General features: G+C 53.9%; 5 protein-coding genes across 5 annotated transcripts; 3 read left to right on the top strand and 2 right to left on the bottom strand.

Annotated features, from left to right (window-relative positions):
• The first annotated feature begins 239 nt into the window (after window positions 1–239).
• LOC141953426 (feather keratin 1-like) lies at window positions 240–1,037 on the top strand. Its single transcript, XM_074891967.1, has 4 exons — window positions 240–318; window positions 372–453; window positions 607–628; window positions 693–1,037. The coding sequence occupies exons 1-4, from the start codon at window positions 240–242 to the stop codon at window positions 1,035–1,037; spliced, it is 528 nt and encodes a 175-aa protein (XP_074748068.1).
• Window positions 1,038–4,493: 3,456 nt separating this feature from the next.
• On the bottom strand, window positions 4,494–4,817 carry LOC141953333 (feather keratin 1-like). The gene has a single exon (XM_074891829.1). The coding sequence runs from the start codon at window positions 4,815–4,817 to the stop codon at window positions 4,494–4,496; it is 324 nt and encodes a 107-aa protein (XP_074747930.1).
• A 4,498-nt stretch (window positions 4,818–9,315) lies between these two features.
• On the top strand, window positions 9,316–9,630 carry LOC141953312 (feather keratin 1-like). Its single transcript, XM_074891786.1, has one exon. The coding sequence runs from the start codon at window positions 9,316–9,318 to the stop codon at window positions 9,628–9,630; it is 315 nt and encodes a 104-aa protein (XP_074747887.1).
• Window positions 9,631–14,780: 5,150 nt separating this feature from the next.
• On the bottom strand, window positions 14,781–15,553 carry LOC141953334 (feather keratin 1-like). The gene is made up of 2 exons (XM_074891830.1): window positions 15,481–15,553; window positions 14,781–15,097 (listed from the first exon to the last, which is right to left on the bottom strand). The coding sequence occupies exon 2, from the start codon at window positions 15,093–15,095 to the stop codon at window positions 14,781–14,783; it is 315 nt and encodes a 104-aa protein (XP_074747931.1). The 5' UTR covers window positions 15,096–15,097; window positions 15,481–15,553.
• Window positions 15,554–18,086: 2,533 nt separating this feature from the next.
• Window positions 18,087–18,672, top strand: LOC141953311 (feather keratin 1-like). Its single transcript, XM_074891785.1, has 2 exons — window positions 18,087–18,185; window positions 18,337–18,672. Exons 1-2 carry the CDS (start codon window positions 18,087–18,089, stop codon window positions 18,670–18,672), a joined length of 435 nt encoding a protein of 144 aa, XP_074747886.1.
• Window positions 18,673–22,694: the final 4,022 nt, after the last annotated feature.

Consider the following 22,694-nt stretch of genomic DNA (forward strand, 5'->3'; position numbering starts at 1 on the left):
CCAGCACTTGGAGCACAGCTTCTGCCTGGGCTGATGTGTCCCTGCTCGGGAAAACCCTGGGCCACTCATCTCAATATTTGAAAGGAGCCTCTGAGGACTAATGGTCACGTCAGAAATGAGGAAAAGAAACGGCAGCGTTGACAGAAACCAAGGCACAGCCATTAGGTAGGATGTTTTGTTTTGGAGGTGAGTCTGTTGGAAAATTACTGCCTGTGTGCAGTGACTGTGGGCCTGGGGCGATGCTGGAGCAGTATATAAGCAGGCCCTTCCCCTCACTCTCTCATCCACTCCTCTTGCCTCCATCTCCTTGGGAACAGGGTGAGTTTGGAGCCCTTCCTCCTCCTGCTACTCCTCCTCCTCTTCCCCCTCAGGTTTTCTCAGCACATACCTGCCCCCTTGCCTACACTGGAGCATGGGGCTCCCTAGCACGAGAGAGGGAAAGGGGATGAAATCGTAGGGTGGAGATAGGCTGGGACCCTCCTGAGGTGAGCTATGGACCAGGCATGGATCTCCCTGGGCTTCTCCACTCTTGGCAGGGTTCTTTTAACCTGATGGGAAGGAGAAACCCATGGGCCTCTCTAAAATGACCCTGTCTCTTGTCTCCAGCTTGTGGTTTGAATCCCTCATGGTGGGGTGACAGTCTGCTCCTCAACCACCCCTCAGGCTCTGCTTCTTCCTGATCTCTCTCCTAGGTGCTACCCCACCGTCAAGTCATGTCCTGCTACAACCCGTGCGTGCCATGCCTGCCATGCCTGCCATGCCAGCCCTGCGGCCCGACCCCGCTGGCCAACAGCTGCAATGAGCCCTGTGTCAGGCAGTGCCAGGACTCCACCGTCGTCATCCAGCCCTCCCCCGTGGTGGTGACCCTGCCCGGCCCCATCCTCAGCTCCTTCCCGCAGAGCACCGCCGTGGGCTCCTCCACCTCCGCTGCCGTTGGCAGCATCCTCAGCTCTGAGGGAGTGCCCATCAACTCTGGGGGCTTTGGCCTCTCTGGCTTTGGCAGCCGCCTCTGCGGCAGGAGGTGCCTCCCCTGCTAAAGCTGCTGGCGACAGCCCTGGGGAACGCCCCCAGGGACACACACAGGGTGGGACCAGACTGGGGACAGAGCACTGGGTTCTTGCTTTCAGAGGCAGGGGAGCAACCCCACCACACCTGGCAAAAGGACGCGGCCAGCCTGGGCTCTCACCAAGCACGCCCCATGCCTGCCTTTCCTTTCTCCCACTCTCTCCTTTCCCTCCCGTGTGCTGCTTGTCCTGTGCTCCCCTGGGCTCTGAGCCCCACAGAGCCAGCCTAGGGAGGACTTGCTGGCCCTGCTCCTTCTGTGGGGCAGGCAGGTGGACACCTGGCTGCGTCTCTGCCACAGCCATGGGGCGCAGACTGCTCTCTGCCCCTGGTGCTCCCTGCGCCAGAGCCTCCACTCAGAGTTACCTCGTTTCTGCCATTTGATCCATTAAAGTTTCGCTGCATCCCAGCCCATGCCTCTATGTCATCCTTTGCCTTGCAGAAGCTCTCCCAAGATAATCAGGGATAGAGTTGGGGTTGCTCAGGGCTGATTCTGGGAAGGGGATCCCGAGGATGGCTGTGCAGTGACACAGGCTCACTTTGTGCAGTCATGCAGTGGTTCCCACTCGCATGCCTTTGGGAATGCTGAAGGCTCCCCGTGTGCCCCATGCACCCAGAACTTCCCCAGGGCAACACTCTCCTCACCACTGCTGCTGCAGTGTCCGCAGAAGGAAGGACCATGCAGAGGGCAGTAAAAATCTTTGTTGTGGTGGATTAAGATTGCCTTGCTGCCCGGTTGGTGAGGATACAATTGTTACTGATCACATCCACAGGGATATGAGGACCTCCATCATGCCTTTTTACTCCCCAGAAACACATCTCCTGTGCATGTCCTTTGACCTTGCTTCTTTTTACAGCCAATCCACCTTTCAGACTAGCTCCATGGGTTGCCCCTCACAGCTGAAGTGCTGGCCTGTGGGCACAAGGAGGGAGAGAGATTTTCTTCCAAATTTCACAGGCAGGAAGATGCTCTCTCCACCGCTGCTGTATCCAAATCTGGGCAATACGTTGCTGCCAAGCTGTTAGATCTGGACAACCTTTTTCACATGGTCTGTATATGCAGGGCATTATCTAGAGCTTGGAGACCTCCCTGTCATCGAGGTCACGGTAGATGACTTCCAGCACCATTAATTCTCTCAGGTTCTGCAAACCTTCTTAAGCAGCAGTCGACCTTCCTTGCTAAAGCCTAAGATCTCCGTCAAACAAATATCTTGTCCTCACACTTGACACGAGATGCTTCCAGAGACTGCAATTCATTGCCCTTTTTCCAATCCCAGTGTCAAAGGATCGCAGCTGTTGAGCTTCCTTACCATCCAGTTTCTGACTGTTGGCCCCACTCTCCCAGCAGCGGAGTTGCCAGGCAGTTCTCCTCTCACCTGGCTAGTGCCTGTCATCTTTCCACATGTCTCAAAGCTCTCTCAAAGTCAGGAAGCCCGTACTTTCCTTCTCTGGAGTGATTTCTCTCACTTCTTCCTGACATTTCTTTGCTGACGGACCAGCTTACCAACCAGATTCTTCCTCCTCCTCACTCCCTTCCTAGTCGATGACATGGACCCGTTCACCTCCTTGTCCACTAGGTCTTTTTCACCTCTAGGGCCATTCCTGGAGGTGGTGTTTGGGTCCCTATCTCAGCCATGGTGTTCACACCTGTGGTTTGGGTCTCTGCCTCAACTACCATGTTCTTAGATGTAGTTTGGATCCCTGGCTGAATCGTGACAAGCTCTTGGGTCCCTGCCTTAGCCACGGTCCTCTGATAGCGCTCAACTGGGGCTCTAAAGATGCAGGTCAAACCCCAATACAGGGCAAAAAGCAGCTGGTATTCAAGCAGCTGCCACCCAGGGTCCGGCTAGCTCAGGACACGTTTCACTGTCGCCTCAGCCAAAAGTTGTCTCTTCTTACGCCAGCATGACAGCAGATTCCGCAAACCCTGCGATCAGCCAACAGTGTGAATCGGTAGTTTTAAACACCTCCCGTAAGGGTGAAGAAGGACCTTGGGAGCCTGCGCAACAGAATGTCCCACGGCAGTCCCAGGTGGGGCTCTCCGCAAGACAGCTCCCTCAGCACAGGAAGGGCCTCAAGGCCAGGGCAAAGCACATGGCTTTTGGTTCTGTTAACATGTTCCAAGCTCAGCCAACTGAAGGGATGAGCATTGCAGCAAACAAAGACCCTGACCTGCCCAGAGGCCTGTCAGTTAGTAACTACCACAACTATAGCACGCTCCATTCAAAACTGCCATTGTCTCGAACCCCACGATAAGCACCAAAAAGACTTGGGTGAGTTGTCCTTGTCTGCTCGTCAGGTGTCCACCAAGATGCTCTATCACTCCCCATCCTCAAAGAGAAAGGGGGGACAAAAGAAGATGGAAATCTCATGGGTGAGGATAAGGGCAGTTTAACGAAGACAGTCAAAGCAAAGCGTGCAGATGCAAAGCGAAGCAAGAAGGTTTATTCTCTACTGCCCATCAGCAGGCGATGTGCAGCCACTTCTGGGAAGCAGGGTCACAGTACACTTAGTGGTTGCTTCCGAGGAGAAAGGCCGTAATAAGGAATGCCACCCCACACCCCATCCCCCCACCTCCTCCTTTCTCTTAGCATTTGTTGCTGACCATGATGTCATCTGGTACGGAATATCCCTTTGGTCAGCCTGGGTCGGCTGTCCTGGCTATGTCACCTCCAACCTCCTGCCCACACCCAGCCTACTGGCCTTTTGGAGAGGGAGCTGGAGAGACAGTCTTGCTGCTGCACAAGCACTGCCCAGCAAAACCCAAAACATTTATGTGTTATCAACACCCTTCTAGCTACAACTACAAAGAGCAAGCTGGAGGGCTACTATGGTGGAACTTAACTTCACCCCAGGTAGACCCTATACAGTGCTGTTACCATCCACCGCGCATTCATCCCCAACAACCGCTTTCCAGAAACAGCCCTGAGCCACACCTCTCTCCCTGGGCACCTTGGGGGACTATACGGAGGGGAAAGGATGACACAGAGGCGTGCGCTGTGATGCAGCAGAACTTTAATGAGTCAAAAGAGGAAATGAGATCACTCTGAGTGGAGGACCTGGTGCAGGGAGCACCAGGGGCAGAGAGCAGTCTGCACCCCATGGCTGTGGTGGAGAGGCAGCCAGGTGTCCACCTGCCTGCCCCACAGAGGGAGCTGGGCCAGCAGGTCCTCCCTAGGCTGGCTCTGTGGGGCTCCGAGCCCAGGGGAGCACAGGACAAGCAGCACACGGGAGGGAAAGGAGAGAGTGGGAGAAAGGAAAGGCAGGCATGGGGCGTGCTTGGTGAGAGCCCAGGCTGGCCGCGTCCTTTTGCCAGGAGTGGTGGGGTTGCTCCCCTGCCTCTGAAAGCAAGAACCCAGTGCTCTGTCCCCAGTCTGGTACCACCCTGTGTGTGTCCCTGGGGGCGTTCCCCAGGGCTGTCGCCAGCAGCTTTAGCAGGGGAGGCACCTCCTGCCGCAGAGGCGGCTGCCAAAGCCAGAGAGGCCAAAGCCCCCAGAGTTGATGGGCACTCCCTCAGAGCTGAGGATGCTGCCAACGGCAGCGGAGGTGGAGGAGCCCACGGCGGTGCTCTGCGGGAAGGAGCTGAGGATGGGGCCGGGCAGGGTCACCACCACGGGGGAGGGCTGGATGACGACGGTGGAGTCCTGGCACTGCCTGACACAGGGCTCATTGCAGCTGTTGGCCAGCGGGGTCGGGCCGCAGGGCTGGCATGGCAGGCATGGCAGGCATGGCACGCACGGGTTGTAGCAGGACATGACTCGACGGTGGGGTAGCACCTAGGAGAGAGATCAGGAAGAAGCAGAGCCTGAGGGGTGGTTGAGGAGCAGCCTGTCACCCCACCGTGAGGGATTCAAACCACAAGCTGGAGACAAGAGACAGGGTCATTTTAGAGCGGCCCATGGGTTTCTCCTTCCCATCAGGTTAAAAGAACCCTGCCAAGAGTGGACAAGCCCAGGGAGATCCATGCCTGGTCCATAGCTCACCTCAGGAGGGTCCCAGCCTATCTCCACCCTACGATTTCATCCCCTTTCCCTCTCTCGTGCTAGGGAGCCCCATGCTCCAGTGTAGGCAAGGGGGCAGGTATGTGCTGAGAAAACCTGAGGGGGAAGAGGAGGAGGAGTAGCAGGAGGAGGAAGGGCTCCAAACTCACCCTGTTCCCAAGGAGATGGAGGCAAGAGGAGTGGATGAGAGAGTGAGGGGAAGGGCCTGCTTATATACTGCTCCAGCATCGCCCCAGGCCCACAGTCACTGCACACAGGCAGTAATTTTCCAACAGACTCACCTCCAAAACAAAACATCCTACCTAATGGCTGTGCCTTGGTTTCTGTCAACGCTGCCGTTTCTTTTCCTCATTTCTGACGTGACCATTAGTCCTCAGAGGCTCCTTTCAAATATTGAGATGAGTGGCCCAGGGTTTTCCCGAGCAGGGACACATCAGCCCAGGCAGAAGCTGTGCTCCAAGTGCTGGAGGGGTCTGTGCAGGGTGGGGGAATGGGTCTGGGGAAATCTGGTGATTTGGAAAACGGTCTTGGCAGGAAGGTGCACATATCCTGCCACCAATGCAGTGCTCTCCTGCTTGTGTCACTTTGGCCAAGTCACCCCATCTCACTGCAGTCTCTGGGCGTCCCCAACCAAGGCGGTCAACTGGCTTGCAGAAGGAGAATGCTGTCATTCTGAACCCTGTGATTCCTCAACAAGCCCTGTGGAGTCAGGTCCCTCCTCACTGCCTGCGTGGTATTGGGGCTCAGGAAAGTGCCTTGTTCCTCCCACTCTCCTCACTCCACCATGCGCTTGGTCACACGCTTTGGACCCTGACCAGAAGGAGATACTTCTCCAAGACATACTGACTGTCCTGAGCTGTGGGAGTGCCAACAAGAAGGTCATGCTGAGGGCAAAGGCCGTTGGGGATGCCTGGAGCTGGGTACTCGGGTACAGCCCGGTGCTCGGAAATGGTTTTCCCAGGGCAGGGATGGTGCTGTCCAGGCCGCAGGGGAGTTCAGCCCTGTATGGGACACAGGTCTGCAGACAGCACGCATTCCTGGCGTGGCCTCATGCCAGAAGGCTGACACATGGCATGGCCCATCCAAAATTAGAGTGTGACTCGCCATGGGTAGGGAGAGTCTATCCCAGGAAGCTTGCCCACCAAAGACGTTCCCTCGCCCTCCTGGGGTGCGTCCCAGCTGCCCCCATGTCTGCAGGGCAGGGAAGTGCATCGCTCCTTGATGTAGTCTGCAAGCTGGCTCTGTACCCAGTACATCCCCTCCTTGAGCATCCTCAGGCACGTGGCACTGCAGGGTCCTGACAACCCTCATTTGTTTGGAAATGCAGTAGGTTTCCTTGCCTCTCCAACGGTGCTGGGTGGTTCTCCAGGCTGAGGGGGCTTTTAGGTCATGGGAGGGGAGGTGTGATGAAGCCCTCAGGCCTGGGAGAAGCCGTACCACACGGGACCCAAGGATGAGTCCCAACCAGTGGGGAGGTGTTTTCCGAAACCCTTTCTTTCCCTCCAGAGAGCATTCAGGAGAGCTCCTCAATGGCAGCCTTGGTCTCCTTGACCAGGAAGATGAGGCCTGTGTGTCTGTTCCTCTCACCCTCAAAGTCTCTGCTTGCTTTCCCGAGTATTGGGCTGGAGCCTTCTTACTCTTGCAGCATGAGGTGCCTAAGGCGCTGCCAGCTTTTCTGAGCTCCTTTACACTTCTCCGCTGCCTCCATGGCATCCCACATACCAGGTGCCTGAATAGGCCAAATGTGGTGTGCCTGAAATCCAGGGGCTGTACCCTGATACTCACTTTCCTTCCTCTCTTGAGGGCTTGAACTCTGCTGTTTCTCAGGTGTGGCAGCCAAGGCTGCCCTTGGTTCCAATCTTCCCAACCACTTCTTCCCTCTCGGGGGCAGCTGTGCCTCAAGTGTTTTTTGCCCATAACAGAATCACAGGATCCTTGAGGATGGAAGGGACCTCTGGAGATCACCTAGTCCAACCGCCCCTGCTGAAAGCATGGTCAGCCCTTGGAGGATGCTCAGGGCCACGTCCTGTCAAGCTCTGAATGCCTACAAGGACAGGGAATCCATAAACTGTTCAGGCAACCCCAGCCGACGTTTTGCCACTCTCACCCTAACAAAGTCTTTTCTTCTGTTTTTGTGGAATCTCGCGCATTTCAGTAGGTGCCTGTTACCTCTTGTCCCTTCACTGGATAGGACTGCGGACAGCCTGACTCTATGTTCTTGACACCCTCCCATCAGCTCTTTTACCCAGTGCTAGGAAGCGTGTCCTGGAGCCTTCTCTGCGCCAGGGTGAACCACCCCACCTCTGGCAGCCCCTCCTGCCTCAGGGGCTCCGGTCGCTTCATGGGCTCTGTGGCCCTTTGCTGGACTCACGCCAGTATGGCCGTGCCTCTCTCATACTGGGGAGCCACGAACTGGACAGCAGTTGTGGTCTCAGCAGTGCTGAGCCAAGAAGAGGGATCCCCTTCCGCAATGTGATAGCAACAATCATCCTAATGCAGCCCAGGATGCTGTTGGATGCCATTTGCCCAGAGGTGCGTGTTGCCTCATGGTGTCCTCCAGGACTGACGTCCTCTGCTGCAAAGCTGTTTGGCGGCCCATCAGGCCCAGCCTGTAGTGGCGCAGGAAATTGTTCCTCCGCCACCGCGGGACTATGCATACAGGGCTTAAATGCTATTGACTTCAGTCCGGACCCCTGTGAGAGGCCACCAGCTGGACTTTGTGCCACTCGTCGTAATCCTTGGAGATAAGCAGCAGTGCCAGATTTCAATCCCCTACACTGGCCTCTTCCCCAGCCTCTATTTTGTCACTCGCTCCATAAGGATTGTCACAGGAGACAGCATCAAAAGCCTTGTTTAGATGAGATTAACCACATTTGCTGCCCTTCCCTCATACACCGGAGCCAAGCAGGTCATCAGAGAAGGCCGGGAGGTTGGTCAGGCCTGCCTTGCCCTCTGTAAATCCATGCTGACCACTCACAATCATTTTCTTGTCCTTTTGTCTTGGGAAGCGCTTCCAGGATGATTTGCTCCATCACCTTTGCAGGGGTGGAGGTGAGGCTGATCGGCCTGTTGTTCCCCGGCTCCTCCTTTGTGCCCTTCTTGAAGACAGGAGGCCCACTGGCTTCCTTCCAGTCCTCAGATGCATTCCCTGACTGCTGTGACTTTCAAAGGGAGTTGAGAGTGGCCTTGTTGTGACGCCACCAACTCTCTTGGGTGTGTGGCATCAGGTTGCTTGTGCTTGTGTCAGTCCAATCTCTTTGACTGCTCCCACGCTTGATCCTCCTTTTCTGCTCCAGATGTTCTGAGGAGTGTCAGGAGCCTGATCTCTTGACAGCAAATCCTGCCAGTAAAGACCAAGGCGAGGAACCCGTGGAATACCTCCACCTTTACTATAAGCCCTATAAATCCCCAGTGAGTCTGCCCCGTTCAGCGCTGAGGCTGCCTTTGAGCGAGCCTCCTTTTGGTGCCGACCTGCCTGGAAGAAGACCTCCTTGTTGCCCTCCATATGCTTTGACTGTTTCAGTGCCAGCTGGACCCCTCCAGCAATTCGGAGGCGTCTTGTGCCCACATTGACACAACCCTGCCCAGGAAATCCTTGGCCTTCTCATCGCGGCACATCAAAGAGCCTGCATGGGAGAGGAAGCATGTCAGAAATGAGGAAATGAAATGGCACTGTTGACGGAAAGCAAAGCACAGCCTGTGCCACTAGGTAGGATATTTTGCTTTGGAGGTGAGTCTGTTGGAAAATTACTGCCCGCGTGCAGTGACTGTGGGCCTGGGGCAGTGCCGGAGCAGTATAAAAGCGGGCCCTTCTCTTCACTCTCTCATCCACTCCTCTCAGCTCCATCTCCTTGGGAACAAGGTGAGTTGGGACTCCTTTCTTGTCTTCCTCCCCCTCCTCCTCCTCCCCCTCCTCCTCCTCCTCCTGCTCCTCCTCGTGTCTTCCCTGGGACATGGGGCCACTTATCATGGGAGTGGGAAGGGGGCAGAAGGTTTTTCAGGGAGAGAGGCTGGGGCTTGGCTCAGGTGAGCTATGGACATGGTGGGGACGTCCTTGGGCTTGGTCAGTCTTGGCAGGATTCTTTTGGGCTGATGGGAAGGAGAAACCCGTGGGCCTCCCTAAAAGGCCTCCACCTTTTCTCTCCTTCTTGTCTCTTTTCTCCCTCATGGTGGGGTGACAGGCTGCTCCTCACCCAGACCTTGTGCTTTGTTTTCCACTTCTAGAGCCCAGGTTCATCTCCACTGTCAAGTCATGTCCTGCTACAACCCGTGCGTGCCATGCCTGCCATGCCAGCCCTGCGGCCCGACCCCGCTGGCCAACAGCTGCAATGAGCCCTGTGTCAGGCAGTGCCAGGACTCCACTGTCGTCATTGAGCCCCCTCCTGTGGTGGTGACCTTGCCCGGCCCCATCCTCAGCTCCTTCCCGCAGAGCACCGCCGTGGGCTCCTCCACCTCCGCTGCCGTTGGCAGCATCCTCAGCTCTGAGGGAGTGCCCATCAACTCTGGGGGCTTTGGCCTCTCTGGCTTTGGCAGCCGCCTCTGCGGCAGGAGGTGCCTCCCCTGCTAAAGCTGCTGGCGACAGCCCTGGGGAACGCCCCCAGGGACACACACAGGGTGAGACCAGACTGGGGACAGAGCACTGGGTTCTTGCTTTCAGAGGCAGGGGAGCAACCCCACCACTCCTGGCAAAAGGACGCGGCCAGCCTGGGCTCTCACCAAGCATGGCCCATGCCTGCCTTTCCTTTCTCCCACTCTCTCTTTTCCCTCCCGTGTGCTGCTTGTCCTGTGCTCCCCTGGGCTCTGAGCCCCACAGAGCCAGCCTAGGGAGGACCTGCTGGCCCTGATCCCTCTGTGGCGCAGGCAGGTGGACACCTGACTGCATCTCCACCACAGCCATGGGGCGCAGACTGCTCTCTGCCCCTGGTGCTCCCTGCACCAGAGCCTCCACTCAGAGTTACCTCGTTTCTGCCATTTGATCCATTAAAGTTTCGCTGCATCCCAGCCCATGCCTCTATGTCATCCTTTGCCTTGCAGAAGCTCTCCCAAGATAATCAGGGATAGAGTTGGGGTTGCTCAGGGCTGATTCTGGGAAGGGGATCCCGAGGATGGCTGTGCAGTGACACAGGCTCACTTTGTGCAGTCATGCAGTGGTTCCCACTCGCATGCCTTTGGGAATGCTGAAGGCTCCCCGTGTGCCCCATGCACCCAGAACTTCCCCAGGGCAACACTCTCCTCACCACTGCTGCTGCAGTGTCCGCAGAAGGAAGGACCATGCAGAGGGCAGTAAAAATCTTTGTGTGGTGGATTAAGATTGCCTTGCTGCCCGGTTGGTGAGGATACAATTGTTACTGATCACATCCACAGGGATATGAGGACCTCCATCATGCCTTTTTACTCCCCAGAAACACATCTCCTGTGCACGTCCTTTGACCTTGCTTCTTTTTACGGCCAATCCACCTTTCAGACTAGCTCCATGGGTTGCCCCTCACAGCTGAAGTGCTGGCCTGTGGGCACAAGGAGGGAGAGAGATTTTCTTCCAAATTTCACAGGCAGGAAGATGCTCTCTCCACCGCTGCTGTATCCAAATCTGGGCAATACGTTGCTGCCAAGCTGTTAGATCTGGACAACCTTTTTCACATGGTCTGTATACGCAGGGCATTATCTAGAGCTTGGAGACCTCCCTGTCATCGAGGTCACGGTAGATGACTTCCAGCACCATTAATTCTCTCAGGTTCTGCAAACCTTCTTAAGCAGCAGTCGATCTTCCTTGCTAAAGCCTAAGATCTCCCTCGAACTGATATCTTGCCCTCACGCTTGACACGAGATGCTTCCAGAGACTGCAATTTGTTGCCTTTTTTCCAGTCCCAGTGTCAAAGGATCGCAGCTGTTGAGCTTCCTTACCATCCAGTTTCTGACTGTTGGCCCCACTCTCCCAGCAGCGGAGTTGCCAGGCAGTTCTCCTCTCACCTGGCTAGTGCCTGTCATCTTTCCACATGTCTCAAAGCTCTCTCAAAGTCAGGAAGCCCGTACTTTCCTTCTCTGGAGTGATTTCTCTAACTTCTTCCTGCCATTAGCCACAGTCCTCTGTGGCTCAACAGACGCAGGTCAAACCCCAATACAGGGCAAAAAGCAGCTGGTTTTCAAGCAGCTGCCACCCAGGGTCCGGCCAGCTCAGGACACATTTCACTGTCGCCTCAGCCAAAAGTTGTCTCTTCTTATGCCAGCATGACAGCAGATTCCGCAAACCCTGTGATAAGCCAACAGTGTGAATCGGTAGTTTTAAACACCTCTCGTAAGGGTGAAGAAGGACCTTGGGAGCCTGCACAACAGAATGTCCCACGGCAGTCCCAGGTGGTGCTCTTCGCAAGATAGCTCCCTCAGCACAGGGAGGGCCTCAAGGCCAGGGCAAAGGCCATGGCCTTTGGTTCTATTAACATGTTCCAAGCTCAGCCAACTGAAGGAATGTGTTGCAGTGAGAAAACATTGTCCCAACAGCTGGGGTTCACAGGTCTTGTGGTCTTCTAGCTGGTGCAGTGATGCTTTTACAACTTTTTGTTTCCTTCCACAGAGCATTTATGATATCTCCTTCACACTGTCTGTCTCCAAGACCAGGAAGCTGAGCCCCTCCTGCTCATTGCTGGATCTATCCCCAGCGGGCAGAGGCATAAAAAGACAGTCCTGGGGCCATAGGATCTCTGTGCCTGTTAAGATCATGGAGCAGATTCTCCTGGAAAATATGCTAGAACACATGGAAAATAGGGAGGTGATTGGTGACAGCCAATATGGCTTCACTAAGGGCAAATCAGGCCTGACAAATTTGGTGACCTTCTATGACAGGGTTACAGCACTGGTGGATAAGGGAACAGCAACTGTAGTCATCTACCTGGACTTGTGCAAACTTTTTGACACTCTCCCACACAACATCCTTGTCTCTAAATCATAGAGACATGGGTTTGATGGATGGACCACTCGGTGGATAAGGAATTGGCTGCATGGTTGCACTCAAATAGTTGTGATCAACAGTTCAATGCCCAAGTGGAGAGCAGTGACAAGCAGCTTTCCTCGGGGGTCAGTGTTGGGACTGGCGCTGTTTAACATCTTTGTTGGAGACATGGACTGTAGTATTGAGTGCACCCTCAGCAAGTTCATCAACAACAATTTGTGTGGTGCAGTCAACATGCTGGAGGGAAGGGATGTGCCATCCAGAGGGACCTGGACAGGTTGGAGAGGTGAGCCCGTGCAAACCTCATGAAAGTCAAGTGCAAGGTCCTGCACATGGGTTGTGGCAATCCCATGCACAAATACAGGCTGGGCAATGAGTGGATTGAGAGCAGCCCTAAGGAGAAGGACTTGCGAGTGGTAGTGGATGGAAAACTGACTATGAGTCGGTAATGTGAGCTGGCAGCCCAGAAAGTCAACTGTGTTCAAGAGAAGTGTGACCAGCAGGTCGAGGGAGGGGATTCAACACCTCTATTCCACTTTTGTGAGACCCATGCTGCAGTGCTGTGTCCAGCTCTGGGGCCCCCACATCAGAAGGACATGGACCTGCTTGAGCGGGGCCAGAGGAGGCCACGAAGATGATCCGGGGAATGCAGCACCTCCCTTGTGAGGACAGGCTGAGAGAGTTGGGGGGGTTCAGCCTGGAGAAGAGAAGGCTCTGGGGAGACCTTAAGGTGGCCTCCCAGGACTTAAAGGGGCTACAGGAAAGGGGGGAGGGATTCTTTATTGCGGAGTGTAGGGATAGGACAAGGAGTAATGGTTTTAAACTTACACAGGGGAGATTTAGATGAGATCTAAGGAAGAAATTCTTCCCTGTGAGGGTGGTGACACACACACAGGTTGCCCAGAGCAGCTGTGTCTGTCCCCTCCCTGGAACGGTTCAAGGCCAGGTTGGACGGGGCTTTGGGCAACCTGGGCTAGTGGAAGGTGTCCTTGGTCATGGCAGGGGGGTTGAAACTAGATGATCTTTAAGGTCCCTTCCAACCCCTTGCTTCAAGCTCAGTCAGCCATGAGCATCCAAGGAGGATTACTGCACAACCTCTCCAGGAAACCTGTTCCACTGCTTCACTCTTCTCTTGGTGAAAACCATTTCTCACCTATCAAGTCCAAAAATCTCATATTTCAACATGAGCCCAATGCTTCTAGTCCTTCAGTCATGCACTGGCACAGTGTTGAGCCTGGATCTGTCTTCTGGGGACCTCACCATAGCTACTCCAAAGCTAGTCCTAAGTCTCCCACCAAAGCCTTCTCTTCACACTCAGCAAGCCCTGTGCCCTCAGCATCTCCTCCCCAACCAAGTGGTCCAGCTCCTCACTATCCTGGACACCCTCCATTGAACTCACACCACTAAGTCAAGGACGTTCTTGCATTACATTTTTCTTGTATTAGAGCAGTGTTCTAGATGCCATCAGCTGAGTGCTAAGCATTACCCTCTGCCTCCTCACTCAGGTCCTGCTCTGATAGCCCAGGATGTTGATGACAGTCCTCCATGTCCGGGAACAGTGGTGGGAGTCACACTTCTTTTGCTGGGTTTCATGCAAAAGCATCTTTCCCTGGCCCTGCTTTTGGGCTGTGGCTTGTCAGGGGCTGAAGGATGTGTGGGGAGGCAGGGCTGGTTGCTACCAAGCCAGCCGCCACTCAGGGCTCTGGGCAGACATGTGTCATCTTGCCCAGCTGTGTCCTGCAGCAGTTCAGCAGCTCCCCTTCCTCAGATGCAAATCTCGTTACACGCTTCGCTGCTGCTCACCGCACTGCTTTGGAGAGCTCCTGCACAGCCCTGAGACACTCAGCCTGCACCTGCTGCCTCTCTTCCTGCCCTGAGTCTCTCCCTGACTCCCTGGGCACAGACAGGGAAGGAGCAGGACAAGGAGGACATTCACTGCCTGGGGGCCTGTGTGGTGTGCTGACCCTGGCAAGCACTAAGCACCTACAAAATATTCTCTCCATCCCCTGTCCTAGTGGGATGGGGGAAGAGCTGAAACAGCAGGAGAGGGAAATGCCCTTGGGTCAAGATCAGGACAGTCTAAGAGAGGAAGGGAAAGAAGAGAAAAACAAGTGGTGCAAAGACACGCAACACCTCGCACCACCAAATGCCCAGGCATTCTCCAAAGAACAGCTACTTTGGAAAGACTGCTACAGTCTTTCAGATAACAATCATTGTGTTAACAACCACTGCACAATCATCCCCAAAAACTCCCACCTAGAATCACCCCTGAGCCACACCTCTCTCCCTGGGCATCTTGGGGAACTGTATGGAGGGGAAAGGATGACATAGAGGCATGGGCTGGGATGCAGTAAAAATTTAATGGATCAAATGGCAGAAACGAGGTAACTCAGAGTTGAAGTTCTGGTGCAGGGAGCACCAGGGGCAGAGAGCAGTCTGCGCCCCATGGCTGTGGCAGAGATGCAGCCAGGTGTCCACCTGCCTGCCCCACAGAGGGAGCTGGGCCAGCAGGTCCTCCCTAGGCTGGCTCTGTGGGGCTCAGAGCCCAGGGGAGCACAGGACAAGCAGCACACGGGAGGGAAAGGAGAGAGTGGGAGAAAGGAAAGGCAGGCATGGGGCGTGCTTGGTGAGAGCCCAGGCTGGCCGCGTCCTTTTGCCAGGGGTGCTGGGGTTGAGCAGCCCCTCTGAAAGCAAGAACCCAGTGCTCCGTCCCCAGTCTGGTACCACCCTGTGTGTGTCCCTGGGGGCGTTCCCCAGGGCTGTCACCAGCAGCTTTAGCAGGGAAGGCACCTCCTGCCGCAGAGGCGGCTGCCAAAGCCGGAGAGACCAAAGCCCCCAGAGTTGATGGGCACTCCCTCAGAGCTGAGGATGCTGCCAACGGCAGCGGAGGTGGAGGAGCCCACGGCGGTGCTCTGCGGGAAGGAGCTGAGGATGGGGCCGGGCAAGGTCACCACCACAGGAGGGGGCTCAATGACGACAGTGGAGTCCTGGCACTGCCTGACACAGGGCTCATTGCAGCTGTTGGCCAGCGGGGTCGGGCCGCAGGGCTGGCATGGCAGGCATGGCACGCACGGGTTGTAGCAGGACATGACTCGACGGTGGGGTAGCACCTGGGAGAGAGATCAGGGAGAAGCAGAGCCTGAGGTCTGGGTGAGGAGCAGCCTGTCACTTCACCATGAGGGAGATAAAGGCACATGCTGGTCAGAGAGCTAGTGCTTCTGTAGGGAGACTAATGGGTGTCTCCTTCCCCTCAGCCCAAAAGTGCCCTGCTAAGAGCGGCCAAGCCCAGGGAGGTCCCCACCTAGCTGATAGCTCAGGAGACACCTCAGCCAAGACCCAGCCTCTCTCCATGCTAGATCTTCTCTCTCCTTCCTATTTTTATGACAATGCCCTCCATGTCCTGCTGTGGCATGATGGAGGAGGCATTGTTTGAGGTCTCGGAAGGATGAGAAGCAGAAAGGGCTGCAGACTCACCTGGTTCCCAAGGAGAGCAAGGTGAGAGAAGTGGATGAGAGAACAAGGCTTTGGGTTTGCTTTTATACTGCTCTTGCACCACCCCAGGCCCTGAGGCTGTCTCTGCACAGGCACTAATTTTCCAACAGACTCATCTTAAATGGAGAATACCCTTCCTAATCACATAGCTTGCAATTTGGTTTCCTTTATTGCCTCCTTTTCATTTCCTCATTTCTGAAATGCCCTTTGTGCCAGAGACGCTCCTGCCAAATGCTGGAATGAGAGGTCCAAGGACTTTCCACACAGGAATGCAACAGTGCTGAGGATGGAACTCAAGTCCTGAAGAGGTCCCATGCAGGCAGGGGACACCAGCTTGGGGTACCTTGGTGGGCTCATTTGCAACTCTTTTTTCAGGAATGGTCCCAGGTACTCTAAGTATTGCAGTCCTCAGTTGTATACCCACAGGTTCCCATGCACAAGGGCTTGCTCCATCCTTCTCTCTCCCTCTACCCCAGCTCACTCTGACAGTCAGTGGTAGTCACTCCTCAGGCCGGTGGCCTGTGCTTACAGTTTCAGCTCTCTTTCTCCTTATAGTGCTTGATTTGAGAAGAAATTTTCCCCCTTTCTTGGCCTCCTCTCCTCCCTGGTCTCTCTAGGTGTGCAGCCTGGCTGGGGACATCTAAGTGGCTGTAGCACCCAGAAGTGACAGGATTCCCACTTCTATATCTCAGGGACTGGATAAAACATCTTGGGGATGGAATCAGCAGAGTGAGAGCCTGTCTTTTGGAACCTCTCAATAGCCAAAGCCAATGCTTTCCTACCTGCATCGAGGTGGAGGGGGTGTGCCCAGGGGTGTTCAGGGGCCATGGAGGAATGGGGCAAAAGTGGATTCAGTCACAGAAGAGAATTTTTCTCTGCTATTGCACATCCCATTCCCCACCAGCAAGCACCACTGTGCAGGGATTAGAGACATGGAAAGCCTGTCTGGAGGAGAGGAAGAAGGTTACTGAGAGAAACAGCCCAAAGTGAAACACAAAGAAGTTTCTTGTAGAAGCAGTTCTCAATAGGGAGAGCATTTCCCCCTCTCCTGCAGTGCCCTTCCTTTCACTGTCAACAGTCTCCAAGGGAAAGAGTTCTCCTGACACTCCTCGAAGGACAGCAGCAGCATCTGGGGAGTGTGGCAATGAATCAGACAATCCTTCCCTCCCAGGCAGTTCCTGGCAGAATAGGATCTCAGTGTGGAACATAAAAGCTCTGTGTGGCTGAAGACCAAATGAGTTGTCAGCTGTTTGGGTCTCCCTTTGCAGCCTAGACAGTCTGTCCTTCCTCTCAAAACATAGTGACACTAGGTCATCTGTCCTTGTGTTTGGCAGCGACTCAAGGTCTCAGCCCCCTCCTGACTCAGTGTCAGGTCAATTAGCTGCAGAGGTGCCCATGGCTTTGACTTGGACACAAGGGGCCTGTGTCCCATCCCCGACACTGTTGACACTGCAACAGAAGCAGGTTCACTCAGGAGTGCCCTTCATGAAGTGGGCAGGATTTCCTGGCTTTTCTCCCTGTACATAAAGTTAACCCACTGTTTTGAACTCCTTAACACTAGGAGGAGAAGATGTATCCTGACCTGGAGAGGCAGGGAGTGGTGACTGACAGTCATGCTAAGACACTTTGAACATTGATACACTGAATTAAACTGTGTTTCCAAACTAGTGTGAAACTGTCCTCACTAGGCTCTGAAATCTGAAGTAGCAGAATGTGAGCTTTGGAGGAGAATGAGAAAGAGACCTCAGGAGACAGGGGTTGTGTTTGAGTGCTGGCGCCCAGGGCAGATCTCCACCAGATCCATGCCATTGCTGTTAAGATGCCACTGACCCTCTTGTGGCCTGTGGAACCTGCTGCTCTGTGGTGATCCTGTTCAGAGTGGAGAGTGCCCCTGCCATGACCAGCACATATCCTCGTGAGGAGGAGACATGTGTAGGAACACATAGACAGACACTCATGCACACCTCTGTGCATGCACACACTTAAGCATGCATATATACCAAGATCTTAGGGAAAACAAATTCTTTTGATACAAGAATGAATACAGACAAACAAGTGAGAAAACATATATGCATGAACACAGATGTTGTTTGCACATAGATTGGACAGAGAAATAACCCTAATATGCTGAAAGCATTGGTTGGAGACCCCAAGAGATTGCTCAGAGAGAGGAAATGGCAACTGGCAGATTTGTCCCGAAAGCAAGAGCCCCAGGAGGAGGAGATTCAAAATGAGCAGTGCAGCCCACACACTGGAAAGCAGACCAGTGACCATCAGAGCATGCTGGACCCTTCTTTTGAACAGGGTGACAAACAACCCCACAGGAAAATCTCAGACCATTGTTACTTGCCTCCACTGGATCTCTATCCAGGAACTGGGTCAGGTCTTCAGCCCATAATGATGCATTCCTGACCCAAAAATCCTTGGGTTTCTCATGTCAGCACTTGAAAGGAGACTCAAAAGGAAATGGCCATGGCATAAATCACAATATGAAAGCATTGAACAGTGGAAAACCAAAAGGGCCTGTACCATTGGCTGGGATGTCTTCAATTAGAGAGTCTGTTGGAAAATTACTGCCTGTATATAGCATGACTGCACACCTGGGGCACTGCGCAAGCAGTATAAAAGCCAGCACAAATACCCAGTCTTTCATCCACTTCTCTCACCTCCTTCTCCTTGAGGATCAGGTGAGTCTGAAGCCCTTTCTCTTCCTTTCTCTCCTCCTCTGAGCACCATTCAGCTCCCCAGTCAGCACATCCCTTGTCTCCCTCATGGTGGGGTGACGGGCTGCTCCTCACCCAGACCTCAGGCTCTGCTTCTCCCTGATCTCTCTCCCAGGTGCTACCCCATCGTCAAGACATGTCCTGCTACAACCCGTGCGTGCCCTGCCTGCCATGCCAGCCCTGCGGCCCAACCCCGCTGGCCAACAGCTGCAATGAGCCCTGTGTCAGGCAGTGCCAGAGCTCCACCGTCGTCATTGAGCCCCCTCCTGTGGTGGTGACCCTGCCTGGCCCCATCCTCAGCTCCTTCCCGCAGAGCACCGCCGTGGGCTCCTCCACCTCCGCTGCCGTTGGCAGCATCCTCAGCTCTGAGGGAGTGCCCATCAACTCTGGGGGCTTTGGCCTCTCCGGCTTTGGCAGCCGCCTCTGCGGCAGGAGGTGCCTCCCCTGCTAAAGCTGCTGGTGATGGCCCTGGGGAAAGCCCCCAGGGACCCACAGGGTGGTACCAGACTGGGGACGGAGCACTGGGTTCTTGCTTTCAGAGGGGCTGGGCAACCCCAGCACCCCTGGCAAAAGGACACAGCCAGCCTGGGCTCTCACCAGGCCTATGCCTGCCTTCCCTTTTCCCACTCTCTCCTTTCCCTCCCATGTCCTTGTTGTCTTGGTCCTCCCTGCACTGGGATTCCCACTCAGAGCAACCTCATTTCCCTTTTTTGACTCATTAAATTTCTGCTGCATCCCAGACCGTACCTTTGTCTCGTCCTTTCCCCTGCAGATGCTCTCCCAAGATGCCCAGGGAGACACATGTTGCTCAGGGGTGGTTCTGGGAGGCAGTTTTTGGGGACTGTTGTGCAGTGGTTGTTAACACAGTGATTGTTCACTGTCACTGTGGTCCTTCCCTCTGTGGACACTCCTAACACATACCGCCAGGAGGAAGGGCGTTCCTCTGGGGAAGTTAGGGGTGAGTGGGCACATGGGGAACCCTCACCATTCCCAAAGGAGGGGAGGGTGGGACAGTGCAGTGGGCCCCCTTCAGGCACCATCACTTGCAGGTGAGGAAGGCATCCATGACTCCTCCAGAGGCCCCGCCACCAGGCCCAGATTTGTTGAGCCTCTGCCCAGAAATGGCCTCTTGGCCTCGGTCCACGTGCTGCAGAAGAGGCACATGGCTACTCCCAAGCTTAGTTGAGGAGCCTGGGCTGAGGAAGGCCCTGGGAGGGCAGCAGCTCCACACGGCTTGTGGCAGGGAGGAAAGGGAATTCCTCTTGCTCTGGATGTCACTGTGCTGGAGGAGAAATGCTCAGATAGACAATGTTCCCAGAGAATAGCAGGAGTGAAAATGAGGTGAATAGGCTCACAGTGTACATCATCCTCCTACTTCCATCTATGCTCTGGGTTTCCTGGGGAAAGTTTCTGGAGAGATGTTGAGAGCAAGGAGAGAGGCAGGGGGTTGTGGCCAATTATTCTTTAAGGTGAGTCAAGAAGCTCTCCGAAGCAGTGCTGTCACCAGCAGAAAAGACTGCATAGAGGATTGCAGCTGAGGAAGGGAGCTGCTCAGCTGCTTCAGGACATTCCTGAGCATGATGATGCAGGAACCTCCCAGAGCCTTAATCAGCAGTTGGCTCGGTCAAAGAGACACTGTCAACTTTCTCCACACACATCTTCCAGCCCCTTACAAGCTGTCGTGGTTTAACCCCAACCAGCAACTAAGCACCACACAGCCACTCGCTCACTCCTCCCCCCTGCCCCCACAGTGGGATGGGGAGGAAAATCGGAAAGAAAAAAAAGCAAAACATGTCAATATAAAAAGTTTAATAATTGAAATAAAATAAAATACAATAACACTAATCGTAATGAAAAGGAAGATAACAAAGAAAAAGAAAACCCAAGAAAGACAAGTGATGCACAATGCGATTGCTCACCACCTGCTGACTGATGCCCAGGCAGTCCCTGAGCAGGGCTTGGCCCCTCCTGGCCAACTCCCCCCAGTTTCTATACTGGGCATGATGCCCTATGGTATGGAATAGCCCTTTGGCTAGTTCAGGTCAGCTCTCCTGGCCATGCTCCCTCCCAGCTTCTTGTGCACCTGCTCACTGGCAGAGCACGGGAAACTGAAAAGTCCTTGATTTAGGATAAGCCCTGCTTAGCAATAACTAAAACATCACTCTGTTATCAACATTATTTTTATACTAAATCCAAAATACAGCACTGTACCAGCTACTAGGAAGAAAATTAACTCTGTCCCAGCCAAAACCAGGACACAAGCAAAAGCTCAAAAATGAGTTAGGAAAACATGTTCTGCTGGAGCACTACATCAATACAAACATGTCCCGCAATGGAGAGATCTTCCTGCTGGGGGCAGGGTCTGCTGTGGGGCAGGTGCTAATCAGTCTAAGAAGGGAACAAGCACACATGGCTCAGCTTCCTCACCAGAGAAGCTGGCCTTGTTCATGACATCTCTTGAATTCACATCACCATGTACCCCTGAATTTGGGAGAGTCTTCACTGTCCCCATGGCTGGAGAACAGCACACAGTATTCAGCACTTCAAGGCTTGCCAGGACAGACTGTCTGCAAGCGAGGAACTGCTTTCCCTTCTGCTTGCCTTTTCTTCAAGAAAAAAAAAAAAAAAAGAGGTGAAGATCAAATGTGGAAACAAGAAAGGAGAAGGCAAGGCAAGATGCACTGCTGCGCAGGGTGTATTGCAGAAATCGTGTCTGCTCTGTCACTGAGTGACCTGTGACTGAAAAGACAGTTTTCTGTCAGAAGTTCTCCCAGTTGCTGTGAGAGGGGAGCACAGCCCATCCTTGCTATCAGTAATGGCCACTTTAGATTCTGCAGCCCAACAGACAGCTCAGGACAGGCATCCAAGATACATGTCAATCACTCCCTGACTGGGGAACATTCTGGAAACAGGGATAAGAAGGGTCATTCCCGTGTCATGCCCTTGGGTTTACATAACGGTCAGAGCTGGTTTATGATCTGCATTAGTGCAGACAAGAAATATGCCACTGCAAGACCAACTACGCAGGGAGACATCTCAATCCTTTGGCAGATTTAGTCCATCTTGGGCTCCTGGAAACAGTTTAAGATTTTACATACTCTTGCAAGCAAAAGGACAGGAAGAGGCAAGTCTCTCTGTGCTTGAAAATGTCTGCTGTTAATATTTCCATTCAGGAGAAGCCTACACTGTTCTCCTGATCTACTGTTATGATTCTACAAAAACACTATCTCTTGTACTTTAAGATGATTCTGCTGTTGCTGCTACCAGAAAGCATTGGTAAGTCTTCAGTTACTTCCTGGAATTAGACAGAGCAGGAGCTACTGCCAGAAAATCTTGTCCAGTAACTTCTAACTAAAACAGTGGGAAACCCTCTGGTGTACCTTCTTTCCCTCAAGGAAATCAGGGGATTGAAGGTCAGTTCTTTTTGCTCACATCCATGTGAGTCTCCTCATTTGAAGTCAGTTCCAAGAAAGGGCTATTGTCTTGAGGAGATGTGGGCTGTGAGCATGTATAGGGAGGCTCTACAGAGAGACCTGGATAGATTGGATCGGTGGGCCAACGTTAACGGGATGAGCTTCAACAAGGCCAAGTGCCAGGTCCTACACTTGGGCCACAACAACCCCATGCATGGCTACAGGCTTGGGGAGGTGTGGCTGGAGCTGTCTGGAAGAGAAGGATCTGGGGGTTCTCATTGACAAGCAGCTGAACATGAGCCGGCAGTGTGCCCGGGTGGCCAAGAAAGCCAACGGCATCCTGGCTTGTGTTAGAAATAGTGTGACCAGCAGAAGTAGGGAGGTGACAGTCCCCCTGTGCTCTGCACTGGTGAGGCCACACCTGGAGTGTTGTGTCCAGTTTTGGGCACCTCAATACGAGAGAGAGATCTCGAGGTGCTGGAGCGAGTGCAGAGGAGGGCAACGAGGCTGGGGAAGGGCCTGGAGAATAAATCCTGTGAGGAGAGATTGAAGGAGCTGGGACTGTTTAGTTTGAGGAAGAGAAGGCTGAGGGGAGACCTCATCACTCTACAACTACCTGAAAGGACGTTGTAGAGAGGTCGGTGCTGGTCATGTCCTTGGAAAGCAGATGTGTTCTAACAAGTTTATGGATAGAGAGCCATGTATGGGTGGTAGACATTAATAGACTGGTGCTTTTAGATAAGATAGAGGTGGTAAACCAGTGGGAACCACTCTTGTTGTTCAAGAAATTGGCTGAGAGAATCTGCGCGTGCTCCGAGGAAAAGTACAAGGTGAGGAGGACTGTGAGCCTTCCTCCAACAGACCCCGGAGACGCCCCCCAGGAGGCAATGGACAGGTGCAGAGAGAACATAAACTGCTGACACCGGCCTTTTGAACTAACCCAGCCTCACTCATGCATATGGATGTGTGTGTTATGTGATGCCATGAATATGTATAGCCACACTCGATAAGTTTCTGGTAAAATGTGCAGTGGGTGTGTAAGCTTTGTGGAGAAATCCCC

Source organism: Strix uralensis, chromosome 22 (assembly GCF_047716275.1).
Source record: "Strix uralensis isolate ZFMK-TIS-50842 chromosome 22, bStrUra1, whole genome shotgun sequence".
Classification (NCBI taxonomy): domain Eukaryota; kingdom Metazoa; phylum Chordata; class Aves; order Strigiformes; family Strigidae; genus Strix; species Strix uralensis.

Coding starts and splice junctions, on each gene's coding strand:
- LOC141953312 (XM_074891786.1), top strand. CDS start 9,316: ATGTCCTGCTACAACCCGTGCGTGCCATGCCTGCCATGCCAGCCCTGC.
- LOC141953333 (XM_074891829.1), bottom strand. CDS start 4,817: ATGTCCTGCTACAACCCGTGCGTGCCATGCCTGCCATGCCTGCCATGC.
- LOC141953311 (XM_074891785.1), top strand. CDS start 18,087: ATGACTGCACACCTGGGGCACTGCGCAAGCAGTATAAAAGCCAGCACA. Junction 18,186..18,336: donor TCCTTCTCCTTGAGGATCAG/GTGAGTCTGAAG, acceptor TCTCTCTCCCAG/GTGCTACCCCATCGTCAAGA.
- LOC141953426 (XM_074891967.1), top strand. CDS start 240: ATGCTGGAGCAGTATATAAGCAGGCCCTTCCCCTCACTCTCTCATCCA. Junction 319..371: donor TCCATCTCCTTGGGAACAGG/GTGAGTTTGGAG, acceptor CTTCCCCCTCAG/GTTTTCTCAGCACATACCTG. Junction 454..606: donor GAGGGAAAGGGGATGAAATC/GTAGGGTGGAGA, acceptor TCTTGTCTCCAG/CTTGTGGTTTGAATCCCTCA.
- LOC141953334 (XM_074891830.1), bottom strand. CDS start 15,095: ATGTCCTGCTACAACCCGTGCGTGCCATGCCTGCCATGCCAGCCCTGC.